The sequence below is a fragment of the Pseudophryne corroboree genome, chromosome 2, assembly GCF_028390025.1.
Source record: "Pseudophryne corroboree isolate aPseCor3 chromosome 2, aPseCor3.hap2, whole genome shotgun sequence".
Taxonomy (NCBI): domain Eukaryota; kingdom Metazoa; phylum Chordata; class Amphibia; order Anura; family Myobatrachidae; genus Pseudophryne; species Pseudophryne corroboree.
Window position 1 is genome coordinate 962703595 of NC_086445.1, and position 19445 is coordinate 962723039.

General features: G+C 45.4%; 1 protein-coding gene across 3 annotated transcripts in view; it reads right to left on the reverse strand.

Annotated features, from left to right (window-relative positions):
- The window catches only part of LOC135050152 (uncharacterized), a 194909-nt gene that overhangs the window by 158682 nt on the left and 16782 nt on the right, over positions 1-19445 (reverse strand). For all 3 annotated transcript variants that reach the window (XM_063956352.1, XM_063956351.1, XM_063956353.1), the window contains exons 3-4: positions 17384-17433; positions 16302-16354 (exon numbers count right to left, since the gene is read on the reverse strand). In XM_063956352.1, coding sequence (XP_063812422.1) covers positions 16302-16354; positions 17384-17433 — 103 coding nt within the window. The remainder of the gene's footprint in view (positions 1-16301; positions 16355-17383; positions 17434-19445) is intronic.

The window sequence follows — 19445 nt, forward strand, 5'->3', positions numbered from 1 at the left end:
TTAACGCTGTCTTACAGGGAGCCTCTTTTTCCAAGTCGGCTCTGGAGGCTAAGATTATAGTCATTCCCAAAGATGGCAAAGACGCATCCAATTGCGCTAACTATAGACCTATTTCGCTACTTAATTCGGATATCAAGATTTACGCAAAAATCCTAGCCCTCCGATTGAATAGTGTCTTACCCCACCTTGTCCATAATGACCAGGTAGGATTTATTCCCGGCCGTCAAGCCCGAGACAACATGAGACGAACTGTTAGCCTGGCTCACCACATCAACCTCACACATACTCCTGCTCTCTTGCTTTCTCTGGACGCGGAGAAAGCGTTTGACAGGATAGGTTGGCCCTTTATGTTCGAAACCCTTGCTCACTTTCAGTTTTCAGGGGGAATTTCTTACAGGGATTCAGGCCTTGTACTCGAACCCTTCCGCCAGGGTCTCCGTGAATGGAGTGCAGTCAGATCCTTTGGACATCTCCAACGGTACCAGACAGGGCTGCCCACTCTCGCCCCTGATCTTTGCCTTTGTAATAGAGCCATTAGCAGCCCGCATCCGAGCCTCGCCCGACATTGGAGGGCTGGAGGTGGGGGGCTCTGTTTACAAGATTTCCCTGTTCGCAGATGACGTCCTCCTATCGCTTTCTTCACCGCACACTTCTCTGCCGAACCTTTTTAAACTCCTGTCTGAATACGGACATGTTTCGGGTTACAAAGTTAACTGGTCCAAAACGGAAGCTCTCCCCTTCCACATTCCCCCTCCCCGATTGTCCCACATGCAAAACAACTTTAAATTCTCCTGGTGCGCTTCTAAGATCCGATATTTGGGGATCTTTATTACGTCCCGCTATGGAGACTTATTTAAGGAAAACTTCTCGCCATTGCTTAAAAGCCTTAAGGCCGACCTCCATAAATGGCAATCACTGATTATCTCCTGGCTGGGTCGTATTATAGCTCTGAAAATGAATATAATCTCTCGTCTCCTTTATTTGTTTCAGACACTACCAGTGAAAGTTCCGGACTCTGTTTTGGCACAAATCCACTCATGGTTGCTCCACTTTGTGTGGAGAAATAGGACCCCTAGGATAGGTTTCTCTACCCTACGCAAACCAGTGCAGGATGGGGGTAGAGGTTTTCCAGATATCCGTCTTTACTATCTGGCTACCCATCTCAGCCAAGCGGTGGCCTGGTTCACCCCTACGCAGTCTATACGTTGGCTTCAGTTGGAAACGGCGCTTAGCCACACTCCATCTCTGTCGTCTCTGCTCTTATCCCCTCCTAGAGCATTTACAACTGCACCCTGTGCTGGAATTCACTTGCCAGATCTGGGACTATTGCACATGCCATTTTCACCTGCTGTCATCCCCCTCTGCGCTTACCCCCTTGTGGGACAACCCTTCTTTCGCCCCGGGTCACTCTTTGGCCTGCTCGCGGCCATGGGTGGAACATAACATCCGCTTTGTTCTGGACGTGCTGTCCGAGGGTACCTGTGCACCTCTACCGGAAATCATGTCAAAATATGACTTCCCGGAAGCGAACCCTTTTACCTATCTCCAGGTGAGACATTTTGTCTCTTCTTTATCGAACTCGTCCCCGTTCCAACCTCTCTCCACTCTGGAGTCCTACTGCTGCCAGAAACCGCTTGCCCGAGGAATCATTTCCTTACTGTATTCCCTTCTTCAGGCATGGGACCAGTCGGCGACCCCGGCTTTTATACTCCAGTGGGAGCGGGACCTAGGTCCGATGCCGACTGACTATGATTGGTCGGATGTCTTCACAGCGGTCGCGAAGTCCTCTATCTCAACCCTAGTAAAGGAAAACGCATATAAAATCTTATATAGGTGGTATTTTGTCCCCTCTAGACTCCACAAAATGTTTCCCTCCTCTTCGCCCATGTGCTGGAGAGGGTGCGGCGGACATGGCTCTTTCCTCCACATATGGTGGACGTGCCCTAAAATCATGCTATTTTGGGACTCAGTCGCACACCTGTTGAGCGCAGTGCTCCAGACCCAGGTATACAAAGACCCTTGGTCCTTTCTGCTAGGCCTCCCCATTGCTAACGCACCTCCAAACTCCGGTAAACTACTGACACAGATCTTAAACGCGGCCCGGTGCTCAATTGCTCTCCAATGGAAACAGAGGGAGACCCCCCCTATCCAACAAGTCATCAATAAAGTATGGTACTTCGCAAGCATGGAAAAAATCACTGCATACCTTCATAATAGATCTTTTCAGTTCCTCCTGATTTGGGAACTATGGTTCGACTCTCAGGCTCCCGCACGTAGATTACGATCCCCCAGGGGCTCGATGGCTCTCCTACTATGATCTCTGTGATCTCCTGACCTGACGAGTAGATTTGGGATTACTTCTAGCATGTTCTTTTCGTGTCCCTCAGGGAGTACTCTCCATTTTGTACTAGCGCCCTGAGCGTAGTTAGCGGAGTCCGGGGGCGCATCGGCGGCCCCACTAACCCTGTCTCTTCTCCCCCCCTACTCTATTCCCTTCCCGTCTTTCCCGTCTCTTCTTTTTGCTCTTCATGCTCTTTCTCTTTAGTCTTTTACTTTTTATTGCTATAGTCGCGAGTTTAATCTTTGGTTCCCATCCAATTGAATAACCTCTGTTTGACCCGATGCATAACCCATCGCTGTTTCTCGTTCTGACAATGTATGATTATTGGCTCTTATTTTCTATAACCATTTTTACTTTCTTTTTCTGTTTTGCATTATGGGAACCGCATGTTCTTTGTCTTAAGGTTATATCTCTGCTTTGGGTAGTATATTGTTAAACGTAACGGCTCACCCGTGTGGGGGGAGGTTGTTGTAATGTTTATAACCTGAAAATTAAAATAAACAATAAAAATAAAAAAAAAAGAGTTTTGTGCAGTTTCTAAATAGCTCTGAACTCACTCAGCCGCTGCGATCACTTCAGCTTGTCCACGGCCAGAATTGACATCAGACACCCGCCCTGCAAACGCTTGGACACGCCTGCGTTTTTCCAAACACTCCCAGAAAACGGTCAGTTGACACCCAAAACACCCTCTTCCTGTCAATCTCCTTGCGATCGGCTGTGTGAACGGATTCTTCGTAAAATCCATCGCAGGGCAATGATCCGCCTTGTACTTGTACGACACGCCTGCTCATTGCGGTGCATACGCATGTGCAGTTCTGACCTGATCGCAGCGCAGCGAAAAAACCTAGCGTGCGATCAGGTCTGAATGACCCCCAATGTGTTTATTGCAAGCTTGAAATTCAGAGGAAACTGTCTCAAACTCATCAGTGTTACCAGTATTATCCTGGCCCAAGGTGGGGAAGGGAAGGGGGAGGTATTGGAATTAATACTCAAAGCATAAATATTCTGTAAAAATAAATAAAAAAATCTACAATCTGTTGACACCTAAGGAGACCACTTCCCAAAGCAAAGTTGCATATTTGTTTTTAAATTTCATTGTAGGTTTTAATTAACAAACAATTCATTGTCTTCTGTGGGGTTTTTAATTTTTTTGTTACCAGTAGGATTTAGGTTTATTCATTGGACGGTGTAATGGTTAGCAATGCATTACTGCCTCACAGCACTGAGGTCATGGGTGTGCATTACTGCCTCATAGCACTGAGGTCATGGGTGTGCAATACTGCCTCACAGCACTGAGGTCATGGGTGTGCATTACTGCCTCACAGCACTGAGGTCATGGGTGTGCAATACTGCCTCACAGCACTGAGGTCATGGGTTTGATTCCCGGTATCCAGTCTCTAGGTCGACCACTATTAGTTTACAGTAACTAGGTCGACAAGGATTCTAGGCCGACAGGGTCTTCAGGTTGACGTGTTCTAGGTCGACAGGTCAAAAGTCGACATGAGTTTTTCTTAAAAAAAATATTTTTTTAACTTTTTATACTTAACTATCCATGTGGACAACGATTGGGAATAGTAACCTGTACCGAACGCAGCTAATTGGGGTTCCCGGCCACTGTACGGAGAAAACTACACCAAAACCCCCCATAAAAAACTCATGTTGACCTTTTGACCTGTTGAGCTAGAACATGTCGACCTAGAATCCCTGTCGACTTAGTTACTGTAGACCAATAGTGGTCGACCTAGACACTGTCAACCTTCCATACCACACCCTTGATTCCCACCATGGCCCTAACTGTGTGGAGTTTGTATATTCTCCTCGTACTTGCATAGGATTTCTCTGGGTACTCCAGTTTCCACCCACACTCCACAAATATACTGGTGAATTGCCAACAAGTAGCCCTAGTGTGTAAGTGTGTGCATGTACATGTGTTTAGGGCAGACTAGATGGGCCAAAGTTGTTCTTATCTGCCGACAAATTCTATGTCTGTTGAAAAAAAATGGGAATGATAATGTGTCAAATATAAATGGATTAAAAAGGTGTGTGTACTTTATGGGGTAGGGGATACGAAAATATGGCATGTGTGGCGTAGTCTATAAACGCATTTCTAAAATAAAATCAATTACCGCTACTGTATTTAACTTAAACCATGAGCCAGGTCACTTTAAATTTGTTTTAAAAAGATCAAGAGTCAGCTTGGGGGGGAGGGGGGGGGGGTGCGGGACAAACATGTATCTTACCTCCGAAGTTACGCCACTGGGGATTGACTAGGCCCTGCATCTGAATACATGAGAACGATGTTTTGTCTAGCCCTGGATGCTTTATAGCAGGCATGTCCAAACTGCGGCCCTCCAGATGTTGTGAAACTACATGTCCCAGCATGCCCTGACACAGTTCTGCTGTCAGAAAATGCTAAAGCTGTGTCAGGGCATGCTGGGATGTGTAGTTTCTCAACAGCTGGAGGGCCGCAGTTTGGACAAGCCTGCTTTATAGTAATATTTGGGAATGCACATGTAGTAATGATCCTATGGGCTCTAGTTAGTAAAAATACTTAAAGTAAATACAAAAATATTGGCACTTTTCTCCGTTTCACACTACCGATATTGCCTTATTTATTTCAGTATTCATACTCCATCCAACTCTGTAATTTTACAATTGCATAGCCTTGTACTTTTATGCTTATACCCTATTTGATGTACTTGGGGGGTAATTCTGAGTTGATCGCAGCAGGAACTTTGTTAGCAGTTGGGCAAAACCATGTGCACTGCAGGGGAGGCAGATATAACATGTGCAGAGAGAGTTAGATTTGGGTGGGGTGTGTTCAATCTGCAATCTAAATTGCAGTGTAAAAATAAAGCAGCCAGTATTTACCCTGCACAGAAACAAAATAACCCACCCAAATCTAACTCTCTCTGCACATGTTATATCTGCCTCCCCTGCAGTGCACATGGTTTTGCCCAACTGCTAACAAAGTTCCTGCTGCGATCAACTCAGAATTACCCCCTAAGGGTAATACACCCAATCGGGCATAGCCCAAATCTCACTGTGTGTGTATGGTCCTTGGCCCTTAACACTCTCGCATTGTTGCATCTTCTTTTGGTTTTGTAGCTCTTCAGCCCTGTGATAAGAGGTTCCTCTTGATGTTGGATTGTGCCATGTGCACTGGAGAGATCATCTGCCAATGTGGATTTAATCTGAGTTCAGTTATTCCTTGAGCTTCAGTCATAGGGGGTCATTCCGAGTTGTTCGCTTGTTATTTTTTTTCGCTACGGAGCGATTAGTCGCAAACTGCGCATGCGCAATGTACGCAGCGCGTCTGCGCCAAGTAAATTAGCACAAAAGTTTGGTATTTTACTCACGGCGTAACAAAGTTTTTTCATCGTTCTGCTAATCGTAGTGTGATTGACAGGAAGTGGGTGTTTCTGGGCGGAAACTGACCGTTTTCTGGGAGTGTGCGGAAAAACGCAGGCGTTTCAGGGAAAAACGCGGGAGTGTCTGGAGAAACGGGGGAGTGTCTGGCCAAACGCTGGGCGTGTGTGTGACGTCAAACCAGGAACGAAACGGCCTGAGCTGATCGCAATCTGTGAGTAAGTCTCGAGCTACTCAGAAACTGCTAAGAAATTTCTATTCGCAATTCTGCTAATCTTTCGTTCGCACTTCTGCTAAGCTAAGATTCACTCCCAGAGGGCGGCGGCTTAGCGTGTGCAAAGCTGCTAAAATCTGCTAGCGAGCGAACAACTCGGAATCACCCCCATAGTTTGTGCTAGAAATGTTTCTTTAGAGAGACACGTTTTCATCCAGTAAAGGTAAGAGGGTATGGTGCAGATGTACTAAGCTTGGAGAGTGATAAAGTGGAGAAAAGTATCAACCATCCAGCTCCTAGCTCATTTTTGAAACAGCCTGTAACATGGTAGTTAGGACTCAGGAGCTGATAAGATGATATTTAGGGCCCAATTCAGACCTGATCGCTGTGCTGCAAATTACACTGTCCTGCGATCAGATAGTCCCCACCCAGGGGGAGTGAAAATTTGCCCCGTGCAAGTGTCGATGGCATGTGTACGCTGTGCGAGAACTCCCCTCAGTCAGCGGAGAGCTGCAGAACTGTTCACATCACACTCACCATTGAATGTTTTCCCATTCTGTGCAGTGTGTGCGTAGCTCAATATTTACTCCTCCAGTGCGATAGAAACAGGCTGATCGGGGCCAGAGCTGACGTCACACACCCGTCCTGAAAACGCTTGTGAACGCCTGCGTTTTTCCAGACACTCCCAGAAAACGGGCAGTTACCACCAACAAACGTCTTCCTCCTGTCAATCACCTTGCGAACAGCCGTGCGATCAAAATTTTCGCACCATCCTGTCGCTGTTTGGCCATGCGCATGCACTTTATCTCTCTCCACTTTATTAGTATACACATGTAGCCACGCTCACCATACATGTGCACGTACCCCATTCGCAATTAATGGGGCGGCTAAATACGCAGCTCGGCACGGCTGAGTGCGGGCATTCCTAGCCGCACCGAGAGTGCTTGTTTGCTGCAGCTGATTGCGCATGCGCTGCTAATGCATAGCACGGCCTGCAATTTTTGCAGTTCTTCAGGCGTGTCATGGTAATTTTCGGGGAGTGCATCTGATAGCCGCCGTGATTCCTGCGATTGAAAACATGGCATCCGCTGCGACTGCATTCTCAATATTCTGAGTAGCCCGGGGTATACCACAACTGTCGGTGGTGCTCGATCTCTGCGTATGCATCTCAGTTTCTGTGATGCATGCGCAATTTTGCAAATGCATTATGGGCTTTTTTTTCCTATCTGGGCGGCTCTTCACATGCGGTTTTAAGCAGAAGCAGAATTGAGAAAGTTGCTATTTCTGTCTCAATTGCGATCCAACTTGAATAACCCCCTTAGTGCTTAGTTAGTGGTATTGTACAAATAATATAATTAGAGTCATACATGCAACCACTGCAGCTATTTGTCTGATGCCCTTTTACAGGACCCGATTGTAGTGGTTGCCGGTTTAATGGTTAATTACCGTATATACTTGAGTATGAGCCGACTTTTTCAGCACCTTTTTTTGTGCTGAAAAAGCCACTTTGGCTCATACTCGAGTGAGTATTTAGGAGGGACACGGAGGGCACAGCGCACAGCTCTCCTGTGTCCCTCCTGCGTCTCCGGCGGCAGCGGCGTGTGTGTGTTAAAGTAAGTGCACGAACCGGCACTTCCTTTAACACACACACACACGCCGCTGCCGCCGGAGACACAGGAGAGCCGCGCGCTGTGCCCTCCGTGTCCCTCCTTCAGAAAACAGTGCGGGAGCGACGGGACAGCGCGGGAGCGATGGAGGGTAAGTAACAAACTGGCACTGTGGGGCATATCCGGCACATTTGGCACTGTGGGGCATATCTGGCACTGTGGGGCATATCTGGCACTGTGGGGCATATCTGGCAGCATGAGGGCATATCTGGCACTGTGGGGCATATCTGGCACATCTGGCACTGTGGGGCATATCTGGCACTGTGGGGCATATCTTACAGCATGAGGGCATATCTGGCACATCTGGCACTGTGGGGCATATCTGGCAGCATGAGGGCATATCTGGCACATCTGGCACTGTGGGGCATATCTGGCAGCATGAGGGCATATCTGGCACTGTGGGGCATATCTGGCAGCATGAGGGCATATCTGGCACATCTGGCACTGTGTGGCATAGCTGGAAGCATGAGGGCATATCTGGCACTGTGGGGCATATCTGGCACATCTGGCATTGTGGGGCATATCTGGCAGCATGAGGGCATATCTGGCACTGTGGGGCATATCTGGCACTGTGGGGGATATCTGGCACATCTGGCACTGTGGGGCATATCTGGCACATCTGGCACTGTGGGGCATATCTGGCAGCATGAGGGCATATCTGGCACATTTGACATTGTGGGGCATATCTGGCACTGTGGGGCATATCTGGCAGCATGAGGGCATACCTGGCAGTATGAGGGCATATCTGGCACTATGAGGGCTGTGCATGGCTAGAGCTGCATTTCCCACCCTAGGCTTATACTCGAGTCAATACGTTTTCCCAGGTTTTTGTGGTAAAATTAGGTGCCTCGGCTTATATTCGGGTCGACTTATACTCGAGTATATACGGTACTTAGCAGTCTTGTGCTCCTAAAATATATAGATAGTGGCAATATTCTCCGCAGAACATATTATCTGTTGCCTATTTACATATAGATTGTAAGCTTGCGAGCAGGGCCTTCCTACCTCTATGTCTGTCTATTTTTACCCAGTTTGTTCTATTACTGTTGTTCTAATTGTAAAGCACAATGGAATATGCCGCGCTATATGAGAAACTGTTAATAAATAAAATGAGCTAGATCTCAGTGTATTTATAGTGATGTATTTTATTGATGTTATTATAGTTGGTACGTATAATCACTTGATATTGTTAGAACGGCATTCTCATTTGTTGTGACTCGCCAATACACAGTTCTAAGCTCAGTAAGCATCCTGCATTAACTTGAGACGGTGTGCGTCGGCATGCGTAGATGTCTGAGATCCCCATTCAGTGTGTCATCTGCGGCCAGTGCATACATCACTTATCACTCAGCATTATATCAGAGACAGCAGGCACTGGCATATGAGAAGATGTTGTTACGTACTGTCTGTCTCAAGGCAACGCATGGTGGCTGATGTTATTGATGTTCCGGGACGGGGTATAGCCTGTCTGCTGGTGTGGGTCAGTAAGGTAACTGCTGCCTGGTGGTATGAGTAGGGGTCCGGTCTGAGTCTCTTGGTGGGACTATGGAATTGATGTCATGCATTGGATCATGGCACCCATGCAATGATCCCATGCATGACATCAATTCCATAGTCTTTGTTGTTACCAGCTGTCACCCTGTAATGATCCTGGAAGCCTTGAAGAACATACAAATAATAAGTGTCGCACTTATTATTAGAATGTACATCAAGGTTTCCAGTCTTTCCTAGACCATAAGGATCATCGTAACAACTTACTGACACCACACGCTCCCCATTATACTGATCCCCCCATAGGACACCTACTGTGGCAGCAGTTACCTTATAGATGTTACACGTGACAGATGTTCCTCCACACCAGCATTAATGGCTATACCCCGGCCGAAGCCCATTCCTAACACAGGAATAGGAACACCATGGGCGGCAGGACACAATACCAGCCATAATCTGGCAGCGGGGGATCTATCCTGTAAATAGAAAAGAAGCCTGGTAAATTAAAATGAATTCAGCATTTTTGGACGGGATGCCGGCAGTCACAATACCGACGCCAGCATCCCGATGTTTGAAATCTTGAAATCCAGACAGGGGAGAGGGAAGTATGTTATCCCCTCTTCTCTGACCCTAACCCCCCTTCCCAGCAGCCTAATCTTAACCCCCCCCCCCCCTTAGTACCTAACCCTATTCTTCCCCCGGTGGTGTCTAACCTCCCCTCCCCACAGCGTAACCCATGGGTGTGACGCCCCCTGCTGCATTACCATGTTAGTGCTATCGCTGCTTCCATCTAAGTAGCACCAGTAGCTGCTCCAACCAAACATCAATCAGGACCGGTGATCCTGTGGTGTGTATAGTGTTCTATAGTGTGTTGCTGTGTTGTGTGCAGTGTTGTTGTAGTATATTGTTCCTGTGGTGTGTATAGTGTTCTATAGTGTGTTGCTGTGTTGTGTACAGTGTTGTGGTAGTATATTGTTCCTGTGGTGTGTATAGTGTTCTATAGTGTGTTGCTGTGTTGTGTGCAGTGTTGCTGTAGTATATTGTTCCTGTGGTGTGTATAGTGTTCTATAGTGTGTTGCTGTGTTGTGTACAGTGTTGCTGTAGTATATTGTTCCTGTGGTGTGTATAGTGTTCTATAGTGTGTTGCTGTGTTGTGTACAGTGTTGTTGTAGTATATTGTTCCTGTGGTGTGTATAGTGTTCTATAGTGTGTTGCTGTGTTGTGTACAGTGTTGTGGTAGTATATTGTTCCTGTGGTGTGTATAGTGTTCTATAGTGTGTTGCTGTGTTGTGTACAGTGTTGTGGTAGTATATTGTTCCTGTGGTGTGTATAGTGTTCTATAGTGTGTTGCTGTGTTGTGTACAGTGTTGATGTAGTATATTGTTCCTGTGGTGTGTATAGTGTTCTATAGTGTGTTGCTGTGTTGTGTACAGTGTTGCTGTAGTATATTGTTCCTGTGGTGTGTATAGTGTTCTATAGTGTGTTGCTGTGTTGTGTACAGTGTTGCTGTAGTATATTGTTCCTGTGGTGTGTATAGTGTTCTATAGTGTGTTGCTGTGTTGTGTACAGTGTTGCTGTAGTATATTGTTCCTGTGGTGTGTATAGTGTTCTATAGTGTGTTGCTGTGTTGTGTACAGTGTTGCTGTAGTATATTGTTCCTGTAGTGTGTATCGTGTTCTATAGTGTGTTGCTGTGTTGTGTACAGTGTTGCTATAGTATATTGTTCCTGTGGTGTGTATAGTGTTCTATAGTGTGTTGCTGTGTTGTGTACAGTGTTGTTGTAGTATATTGTTCCTGTGGTGTGTATCGTGTTCTATAGTGTGTTGCTGTGTTGTGTGCAGTGCTGCTGTAGTATATTGTACCTGTGGTGTGTATAGTGTTCTATAGTGTGTTGCTGTGTTGTGTACAGTGTTGTTGTAGTATATTGTTCCTGTGGTGTGTATCGTGTTCTATAGTGTGTTGCTGTGTTGTGTACAGTGTTGTTGTAGTATATTGTTCCTGTGGTGTGTATAGTGTTCTATAGTGTGTTGCTGTGTTGTGTACAGTGTTGCTGTAGTATATTGTTCCTGTGGTGTGTATAGTGTTCTATAGTGTGTTACTGTGGTGTGTACAGTGTTGCTGTAGTATATTGTTCCTGTGGTGTGTATAGTGTTCTATAGTGTGTTGCTGTGTTGTGTACAGTGTTGCTGTAGTATATTGTTCCTGTGGTGTGTATAGTGTTCTATAGTGTGTTACTGTGGTGTGTACAGTGTTGCTGTAGTATATTGTTCCTGTGGTGTGTATAGTGTTCTATAGTGTGTTGCTGTGTTGTGTACAGTGTTGCTGTAGTATATTGTTCCTGTGGTGTGTATCGTGTTCTATAGTGTGTTGCTGTGTTGTGTACAGTGTTGCTGTAGTATATTGTTCCTGTGGTGTGTATAGTGTTCTATAGTGTGTTGCTGTGTTGTGTACAGTGTTGCTGTAGTATATTGTTCCTGTGGTGTGTATAGTGTTCTATAGTGTGTTGCTGTGTTGTGTACAGTGTTGTTGTAGTATATTGTTCCTGTGGTGTGTATAGTGTTCTATAGTGTGTTGCTGTGTTGTGTACAGTGTTGCTGTAGTATATTGTTCCTGTGGTGTGTATAGTGTTCTATAGTGTGTTGCTGTGTTGTGTACAGTGTTGCTGTAGTATATTGTTCCTGTGGTGTGTATCGTGTTCTATAGTGTGTTGCTGTGTTGTGTACAGTGTTGCTGTAGTATATTGTTCCTGTGGTGTGTATAGTGTTCTATAGTGTGTTGCTGTGGTGTGTACAGTGTTGTTGTAGTATATTGTTCCTGTGGTGTGTATCGTGTTCTATAGTGTGTTGCTGTGTTGTGTACAGTGTTGCTGTAGTATATTGTTCCTGTGGTGTGTATAGTGTTCTATAGTGTGTTGCTGTGTTGTGTGCAGTGCTGCTGTAGTATATTGTTCCTGTGGTGTGTATAGTGTTCTATAGTGTGTTGCTGTGTTGTGTACAGTGTTGCTGTAGTATATTGTTCCTGTGGTGTGTATAGTGTTCTATAGTGTGTTGCTGTGTTGTGTACAGTGTTGCTGTAGTATATTGTTCCTGTGGTGTGTATAGTGTTCTATAGTGTGTTGCTGTGTTGTGTACAGTGTTGCTGTAGTATATTGTTCCTGTGGTGTGTATAGTGTTCTATAGTGTGTTGCTGTGTTGTGTACAGTGTTGCTGTAGTATATTGTTCCTGTGGTGTGTATAGTGTTCTATAGTGTGTTGCTGTGTTGTGTGCAGTGTTGCTGTAGTATATTGTTCCTGTGGTGTGTATAGTGTTCTATAGTGTGTTGCTGTGTTGTGTACAGTGTTGCTGTAGTATATTGTTCCTGTGGTGTGTATAGTGTTCTATAGTGTGTTGCTGTGTTGTGTACAGTGTTGCTATAGTATATTGTTCCTGTGGTGTGTATAGTGTTCTATAGTGTGTTGCTGTGTTGTGTACAGTGTTGTTGTAGTATATTGTTCCTGTGGGGTGTATCGTGTTCTATAGTGTGTTGCTGTGTTGTGTACAGTGTTGCTGTAGTATATTGTTCCTGTGGTGTGTATAGTGTTCTATAGTGTGTTGCTGTGTTGTGTACAGTGTTGCTGTAGTATATTGTTCCTGTGGTGTGTATAGTGTTCTATAGTGTATTGCTGTGTTGTGTACAGTGTTGATGTAGTATATTGTTCCTGTGGTGTGTATAGTGTTCTATAGTGTGTTGCTGTGTTGTGTACAGTGTTGCTGTAGTATATTGTTCCTGTGGTGTGTATAGTGTTCTATAGTGTGTTGCTGTGTTGTGTACAGTGTTGCTGTAGTATATTGTTCCTGTGGTGTGTATAGTGTTCTATAGTGTGTTGCTGTGTTGTGTGCAGTGTTGCTGTAGTATATTGTTCCTGTGGTGTGTATAGTGTTCTATAGTGTGTTGCTGTGTTGTGTACAGTGTTGCTGTAGTATATTGTTCCTGTGGTGTGTATAGTGTTCTATAGTGTGTTGCTGTGTTGTGTACAGTGTTGCTATAGTATATTGTTCCTGTGGTGTGTATAGTGTTCTATAGTGTGTTGCTGTGTTGTGTACAGTGTTGCTGTAGTATATTGTTCCTGTGGTGTGTATCGTGTTCTATAGTGTGTTGCTGTGTTGTGTACAGTGTTGATGTAGTATATTGTTCCTGTGGTGTGTATAGTGTTCTATAGTGTGTTGCTGTGTTGTGTACAGTGTTTCTATAGTATATTGTTCCTGTGGTGTGTATAGTGTTCTATAGTGTGTTGCTGTGTTGTGTGCAGTGTTGCTGTAGTATATTGTTCCTGTGGTGTGTATAGTGTTCTATAGTGTGTTGCTGTGTTGTGTACAGTGTTGCTGTAGTATATTGTTCCTGTGGTGTGTATAGTGTTCTATAGTGTGTTGCTGTGTTGTCTACAGTGTTGCTGTAGTATATTGTTCCTGTGGTGTGTATAGTGTTCTATAGTGTGTTGCTGTGTTGTGTACAGTGTTGCTGTAGTATATTGTTCCTGTGGTGTGTATAGTGTTCTATAGTGTGTTGCTGTGTTGTGTACAGTGTTGCTGTAGTATATTGTTCCTGTGGTGTGTATAGTGTTCTATAGTGTGTTGCTGTGTTGTGTACAGTGTTGCTGTAGTATATTGTTCCTGTGGTGTGTATAGTGTTCTATAGTGTGGTGCTGTGTTGTGTACAGTGTTGCTGTAGTATATTGTTCCTGTGGTGTGTATCGTGTTCTATAGTGTGTTGCTGTGTTGTGTACAGTGTTGCTGTAGTATATTGTTCCTGTGGTGTGTATAGTGTTCTATAGTGTGTTGCTGTGTTGTGTACAGTGTTGCTGTAGTATATTGTTCCTGTGGTGTGTATAGTGTTCTATAGTGTGTTGCTGTGTTGTGTGCAGTGTTGCTGTAGTATATTGTTCCTGTGGTGTGTATAGTGTTCTATAGTGTATTGCTGTGTTGTGTACAGTGTTGCTGTAGTATATTGTTCCTGTGGTGTGTATAGTGTTCTATAGTGTGTTGCTGTGTTGTGTACAGTGTTGCTGTAGTATATTGTTCCTGTGGTGTGTATAGTGTTCTATAGTGTGTTGCTGTGTTGTGTGCAGTGTTGCTGTAGTATATTGTTCCTGTGGTGTGTATAGTGTTCTATAGTGTGTTGCTGTGTTGTGTACAGTGTTGCTGTAGTATATTGTTCCTGTGGTGTGTATAGTGTTCTATAGTGTGTTGCTGTGTTGTGTACAGTGTTGCTATAGTATATTGTTCCTGTGGTGTGTATAGTGTTCTATAGTGTGTTGCTGTGTTGTGTACAGTGTTGCTGTAGTATATTGTTCCTGTGGTGTGTATCGTGTTCTATAGTGTGTTGCTGTGTTGTGTACAGTGTTGATGTAGTATATTGTTCCTGTGGTGTGTATAGTGTTCTATAGTGTGTTGCTGTGTTGTGTACAGTGTTGCTGTAGTATATTGTTCCTGTGGTGTGTATAGTGTTCTATAGTGTGTTACTGTGGTGTGTACAGTGTTGTTGTAGTATATTGTTCCTGTGGTGTGTATAGTGTTCTATAGTGTGTTGCTGTGTTGTGTACAGTGTTTCTATAGTATATTGTTCCTGTGGTGTGTATAGTGTTCTATAGTGTGTTGCTGTGTTGTGTGCAGTGTTGCTGTAGTATATTGTTCCTGTGGTGTGTATAGTGTTCTATAGTGTGTTGCTGTGTTGTGTACAGTGTTGTTGTAGTATATTGTTCCTGTGGTGTGTATAGTGTTCTATAGTGTGTTGCTGTGTTGTGTACAGTGTTGCTGTAGTATATTGTTCCTGTGGTGTGTATAGTGTTCTATAGTGTGTTGCTGTGTTGTGTACAGTGTTGCTGTAGTATATTGTTCCTGTGGTGTGTATAGTGTTCTATAGTGTGTTGCTGTGTTGTGTACAGTGTTGCTGTAGTATATTGTTCCTGTGGTGTGTATAGTGTTCTATAGTGTGGTGCTGTGTTGTGTACAGTGTTGCTGTAGTATATTGTTCCTGTGGTGTGTATCGTGTTCTATAGTGTGTTACTGTGTTGTGTACAGTGTTGCTGTAGTATATTGTTCCTGTGGTGTGTGTATAGTGTTCTATAGTGTGTTGCTGTGTTGTGTACAGTGTTGCTGTAGTATATTGTTCCTGTGGTGTGTATAGTGACCTGCTACATGGCATCTTATATATCCCAGAAATCTTAGGGCCCGGTACACTGATATCCCTGGGGCCCCCCCCAGATATATATGTGTATATATATATATATATATAATATAGGGTTGGGGCTGATATGGCGGTGGTCAGGATCCCGAAGGTAAGCATACTGACCCTGGGATCCCGGCCGCATAATACCGGGGGAGCGCAACAGAGCCCCTTGCAGGCACGCTACGCTTGTCATGCAACGGGTTCGGTGTCTTACTGCGCTCACCACAGGTTCTATTCCCACTCCCACTCTATAGGTGTCGTAGACACCCACGAGTGGGAGTAGTCCATGTTAGTTGACATGCTAACCGTTGGGCATTTGAACTCTCGGGATCCCAGTGTCGGCATGGTGGCCGCCGGGATCATGAGTGCCAGTCACATGACCGGATCCTTATATATATGTGTGTGTGTGATTGGGAGCTATGTGTGTTTCAGTTTTTACTGCAATGATAACTGTGGTGACAGCACAGAGCACTATTGCAGCGTACCTTGCTTCCAGACGGAGCCCAGCACTAACTTAAGCAAGCAGGCCCAGCTAGGAAGGAGAGATCACCTCCACACAGGGGCCACCAGGACACCATAGTGGTTCCACCGGAGGCACAACCGTACCAACGCCTACCATCCCCAGTCTGTAACCAGCGGAGCAGGAGCCCGTCGGTATCTGCAGAAGATTCTCAGCACTGATGACACAGCCACAGCAGGACGGCAGTTCAGGAAGGAGCTCACAGATGCCAGCGGATGCTGTGTGTGTGACCATATCATACAGCCCCACCAAAAAGCTGGTGGACCATTATGCTATAGATAGCACCTATCCTTGTGTGTCAGTGCCTATTTCCCTATAGATTGTAAACTTGCGAGCAGGGCCTTCCTACCTCTATGTATGTTATTACCCAGTTTTGTTTTATCACTGTTGTTTCCATTAGTAAAGCGCAACAGAAATTGTTGCACTATATACAGTAAGAAACTGTTAATAAATAAATGTACAATCAGTATTCAGCAGATATGAAAGTCACTTACTGCTGCCTGAACAGGGCCATCACCGTTTTCCTGACCCTCTGCCAGAAAGATCTCTGTGGTACAGGGAAGAGAATACAATATGTGTTAGGAGGAGAAAAGCATCTATCCAACATCAATGGTGGCTGGTGTGGGGGAACCCAAACAGTAGGCCTAATTCAGACCTGATTGTAGCCGTGCAAAATTTTGCACGGCTACGATCAGCCACCCTGACATGTGGGGGGACTCCCAGCACAGGGCTAGTCCGCTCCGCGTGTCTGGCCCTCCCCCCGCCGCACAGGTTCAAAAGCATTGTACGGCGACAATGCTTTAGTACCTGATGGGTAGCTCCCTGCCAGGCACTGGCAGGGAGCTACCCGTCGCTCTCCGGGTCACAGCGGCTGCATGTGACATCACGCAGCCACCACAGCCCACCCCACCGCGCGGTCCGTGCATGCCTACGCTGCCCGGACTGTGCCCCCAAATTGGCAGCCTAATGCCACCTGCCCACCCCCCCCCCTGCCCAGCGAACGCCTCTGCCTGTCAATCAGTCAGAGACAATCGCTGGGCTGAGATGCTCATAGCATCTCTGGCTTGCACCAGCGCACTGCGGCACCTGCGCATGCGCAGTTCAGACCTGAACGCCTGCTGTGCGAAAACACACAGCAGTGTTCAGGTCTGAATTAGGCCCATTATTCTGTTATGCACATTTCTCTGAGCCAAGGAACCAGGATAGACCAATAGACAGTCTTAGACAGATACCAGGGGTGGTGTAACAAATAATCTAATAATCTATGTGCAATTGTAGTGATGAATAGTTATGTAACACAGACCCCACCGCAAAACATTGGGGCAGATGTATTAACCTGGAGAAGGCATAAGGAAGTGAAAAACCAGTGATAAGTGCAGGGTGATAAATTAACCAGCCAATCAGCTCCAATAAGCAAATTGACAGTTATGAGCTGACTGGCTGGTGCATTTATCACCTTGCACTTATCACTGGTTTATCACTTCCTTATGCCTTCTCCAGGTTAATACATCTGGCCCACTGTTATCTATTGTAGAACAGAGGGTACAATTTGATGTGCAGATATATAGTGACTTACCAGTCTCGTGGCTGCAATGGCTGCCCCTGCCTTTATTAGGCGGATTAGTTCTGTGGATAAAAAGCAAAATAACAGTCATTCTGGTGCCCTGACCTCTCCAGTTGCCAGTTTATGGGCAGCGTGGCTTGTAGAGTCTATCTATATGTTATACACTATGTGGGACGCAGTGTGTATCATATAGCAGCTGCTTATACATCTCTGTAACTGTTCTATACATGTTGATGACAGCAGCGATCACAGTAACTCTTATACAGGCTTCTATAGCGCTGTACAAAGCACAGGCCACAGGCATTTTTAATGGAACAAACACCCCCTATAGAAAATGCACTGCGCTACCACTTTATGGTCCAATCAGACATGAGGGGTGTGTCACATGTCATGTGACTCCACCCCTTCTGACAGGGATATAGGGCAAAATCAAGCCAAGATCTCAGTAACTTGATGTGACGCATTCACCAGCTGTTAGACTAGAGGGCAGGGGACATGTCTACACTACTAGCCTGTTGTTTCCTTTCATATGCACATTACAGTCACTACCACCAAGCATACAGGAAGCGGTAGGACATACACGTAGTATTTTACTAATAAAAACATACAAAAAGCTAAAGCGTGCCATGTATTCAGCCACCAGTCCCATGAAACGATCAGTCCATTAATACACACTGCATGTTACATGGCGTAGGAAACATTAGCTCTTTAACAAATGGAACATTTGTAGTAAAATGACTGACTTTTTAATGTGTAGTACAAATGTTCCTGCATGGTGTCATGGTGGCGGCAGCAGCAGAGGGAGCAGGCCTGGCTAGCAGCATGAAACAACCCCTTGACAACAAGCAAGTACAGTGCCAATTTTAAGTGTGGCATGGTGCTAGGGGGTATTACTCTGTGGGTCTTAATATGGTGCAAGGGGTATTACTGTGTGGGGCATAATAAGGTGCAATGAGCATTACTATGTGGGGCATAATAAGGTGCAATGGCACTACTGTGTGGGGCATAATAAGGTGCAAGGGGCATTACTGTGTGGAACATAATAAGGTGCAAGGGGCATTACTGTGTCAGGCATAATAAGGTGCAATGGGCATTACTGTGTGGGGCATAATAAGGTGCAAGGGGCATTACTGTGTCAGGCATAATAAGGTGCAAGGGGCATTACTGTGTGGAGCATAATAACGTGCAAGGGGCATTACTGCGTGGAACATAATAAGGTGCAAGGGGCACTACTGTGTGGAGCATAATAACGTGCAAGGGGCATTACTGTGTTGAACATAATAAGGTGCAAGGGGCATTACTGTGTGGGGCATAATAAGGTGCAAGGGGCATTACTGTGTCAGGCATAATAAGGTGCAAGGGGCATTACTGTGTGGAACATAATAAGGTACAATGGGCATTACTGTGTGGGGCATAATAAGGTGCAAGGGGCATTACTGTGTCAGGCATAATAAGGTGCAAGGGGCATTACTGTGTGGAACATAATAAGGTGCAAGGGGCATTACTGTGTCAGGCATAATAAGCTGCAAGGGGCATTACTGTGTCAGGCATAATAAGCTGCAAGGGGCATTACTGTGTGGAGCATAATAACGTGCAAGGGGCATTACTGCGTGGAACATAATAAGGTGCAAGGGGCACTACTGTGTGGAGCATAATAACGTGCAAGGGGCATTACTGTGTCAGGCATAATAAGGTGCAATGGACATTATTGCGAGAAACATAATAAGGTGCAAGGGGCATTACTGTGTGGGGCATAATAAGGTGAAAGGGGCATTACTGTGTGGAACATAATAAGCTGCAAGGGGCATTACTGTGTGGAACATAATAAGGTGCAAGGGGCATTACTGCGTGGAACATAATAAGGTGCAAGGGGCACTACTGTGTGGAGCATAATAACGTGCAAGGGGCATTACTGTGTTGAACATAATAAGGTGCAAGGGGCATTACTGTGTCAGGCATAATAAGGTGAAAGGGGCATTACTGTGTGGAACATAATAAGCTGCAAGGGGCATTACTGTGTGGAACATAATAAGGTGCAAGGGGCATTACTGCGTGGAACATAATAAGGTGCAAG